The sequence below is a fragment of the Dunckerocampus dactyliophorus genome, chromosome 9, assembly GCF_027744805.1.
Source record: "Dunckerocampus dactyliophorus isolate RoL2022-P2 chromosome 9, RoL_Ddac_1.1, whole genome shotgun sequence".
In the NCBI taxonomy this organism is placed as follows: Eukaryota; Metazoa; Chordata; class Actinopteri; order Syngnathiformes; family Syngnathidae; genus Dunckerocampus; species Dunckerocampus dactyliophorus.
In genome coordinates, this window is record NC_072827.1 from 6,283,097 (window position 1) to 6,291,890 (window position 8,794).

At 41.7% G+C, this 8,794-nt stretch overlaps 1 protein-coding gene across 1 annotated transcript; it reads left to right on the top strand.

Annotated features, from left to right (window-relative positions):
- Positions 1 to 943: 943 nt before the first annotated feature.
- On the top strand, positions 944 to 8,492 carry LOC129187281 (centromere protein J-like). Its single transcript, XM_054786321.1, has 5 exons — positions 944 to 1,034; positions 1,142 to 1,274; positions 1,349 to 1,511; positions 3,505 to 3,875; positions 8,363 to 8,492. Exons 1-4 carry the CDS (start codon positions 944 to 946, stop codon positions 3,649 to 3,651), a joined length of 534 nt encoding a protein of 177 aa, XP_054642296.1. The 3' UTR covers positions 3,652 to 3,875; positions 8,363 to 8,492.
- Positions 8,493 to 8,794: the final 302 nt, after the last annotated feature.

Below are 8,794 nucleotides of genomic sequence, written 5' to 3' on the forward strand. Positions count from 1 at the left end.
AGGCATCTTTTCATTATCTAAGATCCTGTTGAACAACCCAGTCAGAAACTCCACTGCCACCTCTCCTAAAGTAAAACTAAAATAATGCTATTTGGTAATAGCAGAAGGGAGATGTACGACCAAATACAAATTAATGGAGTGGACGTTGAAAAATTGAAAGAATACAAATTCCTGGGGATCATCCATCTATCCATCCATTTTCTATGCGGCTTTTCCTCATTAGGGTCACGGGGGTATGCTGGAGCCTATCTCAGCTGACTTTGGGCGAGAGGCGGGGTACACCCTGGACTGGGGATCATAATAGACGAAAAATGAGTTGGAAATCTCATATTAAACATATACAACAAAAGGTGGCGAGAAATATCTCTATATTGAATAAAGCAAAATATGTTCTTGACCAAAAATCACTCCACAATCTGTACTGTTCCTTAGTATTACCATACTTAATGTATTGTGTGGAGATATGGGGTAATAATTACAAAAGCAATCTTCACACACTCACGGTACTGCAAAAAAGGTGGGTGAGGATAATTCATAATGCCAAGTATAGAGAACATAAAACCCTTCATTTCTAAAATCACAGATATTAAAATGGAACGGATTGAGTAAGGAACTCAAACAATGTACAGAGATGAGTAAATTCAAAAAACAATACAAGCAGTTGGTGTTTGCTAAATACAAGGCAGAAGAGTCTTGAGTCTCGTCATCACAATGATTGTTCTGTCATGCTTGTTTTTTTTTTGTTTTGTTTTTGTTTTTTACTGTTATTTATTATTCATTATTACACTGATTATTACATAAAATATGACATGATAAATACATTTATTGTTCACACAATCAATGAAAATGAAGGCCAATAAAAAATGAAGGCCACAGAGCGGCTAACCCGGTTTCCACGGGAGCGGCCAATCAGGAGCCAGAAGTTCCTCCTTCCAAACTCATGATGACACTGTTCCCGTCACTCAAGCCAAAGACCCAGAATGCACCTCTACCTCCGCCCCCCACCCAGGACAAGAAGACAGACAAGGAGGCCGGTGAGACACACTCGTCCGTCTATCATCGTTTCAAAGCAGGGGTTTCTGAGTTTGCAGGACTAATGTAAGAGCTTTGTGTGTGTTTGTGTGTGTGTGCGTGCATGCAGGCCTGTGGGTCAATTCCACACAGGTGAGGGAGATGGTGGCCCAGGAGGAGATGGAGTTCGAGCACTTCCAGAAGAAGAACGCAGCACTGGCCAAGCTCAGACAAGAGGATGAGACGATCCAGAAGAACCTCAGGTGTTTGAAACAATCCACATAGGAACCGTCCCTCTACCCCTGACTTGTATGTGGTCCACATTTGTGGTGTCCAGGATGGAGTGCGAGGCGTTTGAGAAGCAGAGAGCAGAGCATCTGGCTCACTTTGAGGACTACAAGAAAGAAGAAACCAGGAAGCTGCAGAGGGAACGCAAACTATTTGAGAAACACGCCACGGCCGTGCGAGCCATGCCCAGGAAAGAACGGAGGGAGATCCACGTAACGCGAGCAGGATCTCCTCGATAATCGTGAAAATACTTCTAATGAAAGTTAAAATGTTTGTTTGCCACTTGGCAACCATCACGGAAACAGGTGCTTACCAGGTGCTCGTTCCCTTCACGCATCTTGTAAGATGAGATCTTATTTACTCAACTGCAGAAAGTAGTAAATTTGTATTTATTTACAAAGCACATTTTTACACCACCTCTGCTGCCCAACGTGTTGTACAATAAGAACAAGAGAAATCACAAATTTCTAAAAAATGGTGAGGATAGATAAAACCAATATATTAAGTACAATACAAAAACTATAAAAACATGCCAATATAATAAATGCAGTCCTATAAAAAGACAATCCAGACCGGCTTGGTTTGTATTAAAGGGATGGATAGTTTGGATGTTTTGAGATTAAGTTGTATGACATCCCCATCAGCATTGTCGTCCAATAACAGCGACTAACCCCCACTTGGTCTCCTGAGTCCAGTTCTGGTAAGATTTCTGTGATGAAGAATACAGTTCCGCTTAGTTGCTTGGGACAATTAAGGAAAGAGTTTGGCTTCTAAAAACAGTATGTGTCCAAAAATGCCTTCTTAAATACATCAGACCTCACAAAAGGCTCTGCACAGGCGACAGTGCGCAGGGATACCGCGGGAGACAAATATATTACGCCAAGCGTTTTGTGAGGTCTGATTTTTTTTTAGAAGGCAATTTTGTGATGCAAATATATTCATCTTTTGAACGCATATTGTTTTGAAAAGCCAAAGTCTTTACTTAATTGTCCCTAGCAATGCATTTATGCACCTATGCATTTACAGTAGTTGTTAGCTTCCTTCGTCACAAGTGAGCAGTGGCAATGAAAGAGAGATGGAGAGGGTTATTGGAGATGGAAGGCAGGAAGCAGAATGAAGGGGTTGATGTGACGGCACCTGCTGGGCGGAGTCACGTCTCCAGACTCTAAAACGGTTTCAAGTAAGTCACAGCTGCACTGTTGAGAGATGAGAGCAGGAAGAATGTGATGCTGCAGGTCTTCATTCGTTACTGTGTGGAGAAGCGGAAGCCAGGCTCAGAGATTCCAGCGGTCAGCGCAGCCACATTGATCGCAGACAGAGTGGCCTAGCGCACGAACATGAACATTTTATGGCCTCCTTAACAGCGACTGCTCACCTTTTTCTGCTGTAGCTGAACGGACAGCAGCTTGTGCATCCCTTGAGGATCCTTCAGCGGACCCTTGACCTTGGAAGCAGGCTGAAACATGAAACCTAGATGCGAGCGTCTTCGCTACATACACGTGAACGCACAGGCGACAGGCGGGAGACAAATAATAATAATAATAATAATAATAATAATAATAATAATAGCTAGTATTTATGGAGCACTTTTCGGTGGTTTATCTTTATCATGTATTTTATGAGTACATTCATGGAAAAATGATTGGGCCACCCTTGTTCATTCACTTTATTGATCCATGTTAATGCCTGGTACAACTAAAGTTACCTTTGTTTGGACAGGTATAATGATCACAAATATAGCTCATAAAAGTGGATTGTAATAGCTGATATCTAGTAACTTCCATGGTTTTCTTGATAATAACCAAAATCACTTAAGTTCTTACATGAATAGCTGCAGCATTGTACTGCCAAAAAATGTAACTCTTACAAGCTTATTTTGTTGTCATTGTTATATTTCTCCAAACAAAGGTGCCTTTAGTTGTATCAGGCATAAAAAATGAACAAGAAGATGAACAAACGAGGGTGGTCTTATTTTTTTACATGACTGGGAACATTTTTTTTTTTTACAAGTAATAATTACCATCATGTTACTACATAATAGTACCAATGATGCCTGACTTGAATATATTTAAAAATAAATTCCAATCTCAAATTTTTTTATTGTGCACCAACTACTTTTCACGAAGTTTCACACATAAACGAGGAAGTGAGTGCTGCAGACTTTGCGTACCTAACCAACTGAACAGCAAACAAACGTGATTTCAGACGCTTCAGGAGCAGCTGAGCTCCCTGCGGGAGGAGCTGAGGAAGAAGGAGAGCCGCTGGTCGTGCAGGCACACTCGCCTTCGCCAGCAGATTGACTCTCTCAGCCTGGAGAAGCTCAAGCTGACGGACCAAGTGACTAATTCATGAAAGAGGCAGACGGTATGGCGGAAGCGTGTCCTAACGTCTTTTCTCCGTCTCTCCTCTTGTGAGTTGAGAGAAGCATCGGAGAAGCTTCGTCTCAGAGCAGAGAGGGACACTATAAAAACCAGGAAGTTGCAGAGGGAACACACACTGCTGGAGAAACACGCCGCTGCTGTGCGAGCCATGCCCGACAAGAAAGAACGGGAGGAGATACAGGTGACACCAGCAAGGTCCCGTCTATTCTGATGCTAAAATGCTTTAGCATTTCTAAAATGCTTCTGATGAATGTTAAAATGTTTTTTTGCCACTTTGCAACCATCACGTAAGGGCTCCTTAGCAGGTGCTCCTTCCTTTCACACGTTTTGTAAAATCTTATTTACTGAACTGCAGAACTGCACATTTTTACACCACCTCTGCTGCCCAACATGTTGTACAATAAGAACAAGAGAAATCACACATTTTTAGAGAAATGATTATGATAGATAAAACCAATATATTAAATACAATATAAAAAATATAAAAACATGCCATATAATAAATGCAGTACTATAAAAAGACAATCAACACCGGCTTGGTTTGTATGACAGCTACTGGCTCAAAACTACATGTATTGTATTTGTATACACACGCACACTAACACACACACACACACACATATATATATATACATATAGAGGTGGCTATATAAAGTTTCATTTATTTTTTTGCCATAACAAATGTATTTGTTTTAAATAGTACACTAAGTCCCCAACCAACATACACAATTGGTTCCAGACGACCGTTCTTAAGTCGAATTGTTCTTAAGTAGGGGAAAAGGTAATATTACCAATGATATAGGGACTACATGTACGTGTATACATATACAGTATATGCGTATGTATGTAAATACTGTATGAGTTTGGATGCAGTAGTCATATTAAACTAGGATAATTAATGAAAAAACAATAATAAAAATGATATAATAATACGTAATGATAAATGTTATTTACCTTTGAAGAGGAGTAGTCGAGCATACTCGTGGTGGACTTTTAAGCAACAAAAAGGGATAAGGGATTTTTGATATTTTATTTTTCAACATAGTCCCCCTCACGGGCTGAACAAAACTCTCTGCTAATGTTCTCAACATGTCATCCTTTGAAATGCAGGTACTTTATGACTTCATTCATTTCTGTTTTCTCTGAATCCTTTACCCTTGCTTCTTCAAAAATCTGCAAGAAATATAAGAGGCATGTTAGAATTTTAAAATTTGGCAGGAATACTTTCAAAAGGTTGAACTTTCAAAAAATCAAAGGTTTGACCATGCATCAACACTTCTTATACACGATGCTTAGAACTTTTCACACCTCATGTTTTATTAATATAGAGAGGAGGTAAAGCTACTTTTTAGAATCCATCCATCCATTTCTATACCGCTTCTCCTCATTAGGGTTGCGGGGGTATGCTAGAGCCTATCTCAGCTGACTTCGGGCGAGAGGCGCGGTACACCCTGGACTGTTCGCCAGCCAATGGCAGGGCACATATAGACAAACAACCATTCACACTCACATTCATACCTATGGACAATTTAGAGTGGCCAATTAACCTAACATACATGTGCTTGGAATGTGGGAGGAAACCGGAGTACCTGGAGAAAACCCACACACGCACGGAGAACATGCAAACTCCACACAGAAATGCCCAACGGAGATTGGAACCCAGATCTTCCCGATCTCCAGACAGTGACTGTGTGGCCAACATGCTAACCACTAGACCACCGTGCGGCCCCTTTGCATAATAATATTCAATAATAATAATCATAGATGACACCGTCAAGACTCTCAAATATGCTTAAACAATTAAAAAAGAAAACATTTTTTCCACAAGTCATAATAATTAAAATCATGTTACTACTTAAAGGGTCACTCACATGAGGTTTCAACTTGCTTAAATATGTTCTATATTGTTTGGACTTGTGTTCTGTGTTGTTTGTTTTTTGAAAGCGAACGTTAAATCAGTAAAAATTTGATTTTCGTACCTGCCTTCCACCATTTTTGGACTCATCTTCTTAGACAAGGTGCGTTTGCCAACTTCACAAGTAAACAAACATGAGCGATCATTAGTGATTATAGCAAAGATTTGAGGGATGTGTCGTTAGTTTTCCTGGAGGAAGAAACTTGCAGAACATGGGATGAAGCCGTATTGATGACAACCACAGACGATGGGACGATATGTCTGATGCTGAGGTGTTCGATGACAAAGACATGGAGATGAAGATTGGTCGGCTTCAAACACAAAATGGTAAGTATAAATGACCTTGGAGTTTCTTATCCTTCAAGTATTGTTTTAAGTCGACTTCTTAATGAGGGTAAAGGGCTCTTTTGAGCCTTTTTAATGTGTTCGTTTATCTGCGCCCCGCCTCCAACATCAACATATCGCTGTGAAAGTAAGTTTTATAACATGTATAATACTTTGAATGGTGGTATGGTGGCATAGTGTTTACAATACTATATAGTAAAAATTATGTATTGTTAGTCCTTCGTAGCCAAAGATGACCATGACATCTCATTTAGTTGCTGGTGGGGCTTTTCACGGTGTGTCCGGAGATGGCTGATGAGACCAATCCGGGCAGAGAATCCTTGTCCACAGCTTGGGCACGTGTGGGAGGGGCTGCATTGCTAGCATTGGATACTTTCGTCTTTTGCATCTGGCGTTTCTTTTCTGCCTCGTATCATTCTCACTCTCTCCGCTGACCTTGCTCTTTTGAAAATGGGACGTCAGTGGCAAGTTGTTCCCAGTACGATGTGGAGATGTCAAAGTCTCTCAGTGATGCTTTGAGGCTGTCTTTGAAGCGCTTCTGTCCTACATTTCTTTTGCACTGGCTACTGTAGGTGGCCAGCCCATCGGATCTGTGCCTTGTGCATGATAGTAATGTTGCTGGGGGTTTCAGCCTGTTTCAGAACCTCAGAATTTGAAATCTTGTCCTGCCAGCAAATGTGCAGAAGGTTACGCGGCACCAGAGGTGGAACTGCTGCATCATCCTTTCATGACGCCTATACAGGGTCCATATTTCGGATCCGTATAGAAGGATAGATAGCACGACCTCTTTGTAAACCTTGATCTTTGTGGCAGGCGTGATCCTCCTCCTGTCCCATATTGAGTTCCTCAGTCTTCCTGCTGGCCTTGGCGACGCAGTTTGTGACCTCGCTGTCCAAATTTGCTGAGCGAGAGGGTGTGCTTCTAATGTATGAGAAGCTGTTCACGGTTGGGAGCTTTTGTCCCTTCACTGGTATTCGTTTCCGGGGGCAGGCTGAAGCACTGCTTCTGTCTTTTTGGTGCTGATGGAAAGGCCAAAGTTTTCACAGGCAGATGGGAAGCAGTCCATCTGCAGTTGCATGTTATCTGCACTGAGTGCACAATCATTGGCGAAAAGGAGGTATCAGATAGCTGTCTCTTTTACCTTTATGACTGCCTGGAGGCGCCTGGGATTGAACAATTTATCATTGGTCCTGCACCTGATGGGAATGCCTGGATTGGTGTCTTTGAACGCGTCTGTCAACATTGCCAAGAGGAGCATGTCGAATAGTGTTGGAGCAAGAACACAACCCTGTTTGACTCCGTTGGAAACTTCAAATGAGCTGGATGTCGCACCATCGTCCATGGCACTGGCTGCCATACTGTTGTGATATTGTCGAACGACTGAGACAAACTTTTCCTCCATAGTCCCTCTTTGCTCACTGTGTCGAAGGCTTTGGTCAGGTCGACGGACGTCATGGAGAGGTCCTGGTGTTGTTCCACACATTTTTTTTGGAGTTGTCAGGCAGGGAAAATCGTGTCCACTGTTCACACTGTCTGGGAGGTGGTCACGCTCCTAAGTGTTCAAGGAGGCGATTAATAAGCATCCGGGCCAGGGGCTTGTAGGCAATGGAGAGGAGAGAGATTGGTGGTGCTATGGCATTGTCATTTATTGATGCGGTTCGGTCAAGCACGGTTCTATTGCTGTGAAAGTAAGTTTTATAACATGTATAATGCTTTGAATGCTTGTCGCTGGCATAGTGTTTACAATACTATATCATAAATATGAAAATAAAACATCACATACTGTGTTCTGTGGCAATGTTGATGCCTGATCCCGCGTTCTCCTGTGTGGTTCTCATGGCATTCACAGCTGCACACGGGGCTGCTCACAGCATGTTTCCGCTCGCTCTGCGCCTCACTGTACAGTATAATCTGGTTCTCCTTCTTAGCTACAATAGCTCATTGACGTCTAAACCTTTGTCTTTGGGGGAAAAAAAAAAAGAAACTTACAGTACGACTCAGACAATGTTAACCGCTAACGGCATGACTACTGTTTTGATGAAAAATATACCCAACAAGATCGACCAGTGTTGTTTAGTAGGCTAAGATGGCCGTCCCTATTCCGACGTCACTTTCTCCGGGACGGAGATCAGAAAAATTTCCAGCCACTACTTTAAATGTAATTTTTATTCATTTAACGTTCGCTTTAAAAAAAATAACAATGTAGAACATAATTAAAAACAATATATTGAAGAAAAGTTGAAAAATCATGTCAGTGACCCTTTAATATCAATGATGTCTGACTTGAATATTTTTAAAACTAAATTCCCATGTCTACATTTTTCATTGTCCAACTTTTCACAAAGTTTCACACATAAGAGGAAGTGAGTGCTGCACACTTTGCGCACCTAACCAACTGAGCAGCGAACAAACGTGATTTCAGGCACTGAAGGAGCAGCTGAGTTCCCTGCAGGAGGAGCTGAGGAAGAAGAAGAGCAGCTGGTCGTGCACGCACACTCACCTTCTCCAGCAGATTGACTCTCTCGGCCAGGAGAATCTCGAGCTGAAGGACAAAGTGACTACTTCATGAAAGAGGCAGGATGTATGGCGGAAGTGTGTCCTAACGTCTTTTCTCCGTCTCTTCTCTTGTCAGGGGTGCATGTGTGAGCAGCTTCATCTCAGGTCCATGACAAAGAACTCTATAGAAGCTGAGAGCCACACTAAATATGTGCCTTCTGTTAGCAAAGAAGACAAACTGGTTGTAAGTGTTTTGTTTTTGCAACTTTATGCTAAAAAACGGTTTTATTATTCATTAGTAGTGTCAACATTTCAGCCCTTTGCACTGTTTTTTTCAATTTAGGCTGTTTTGTTTTGT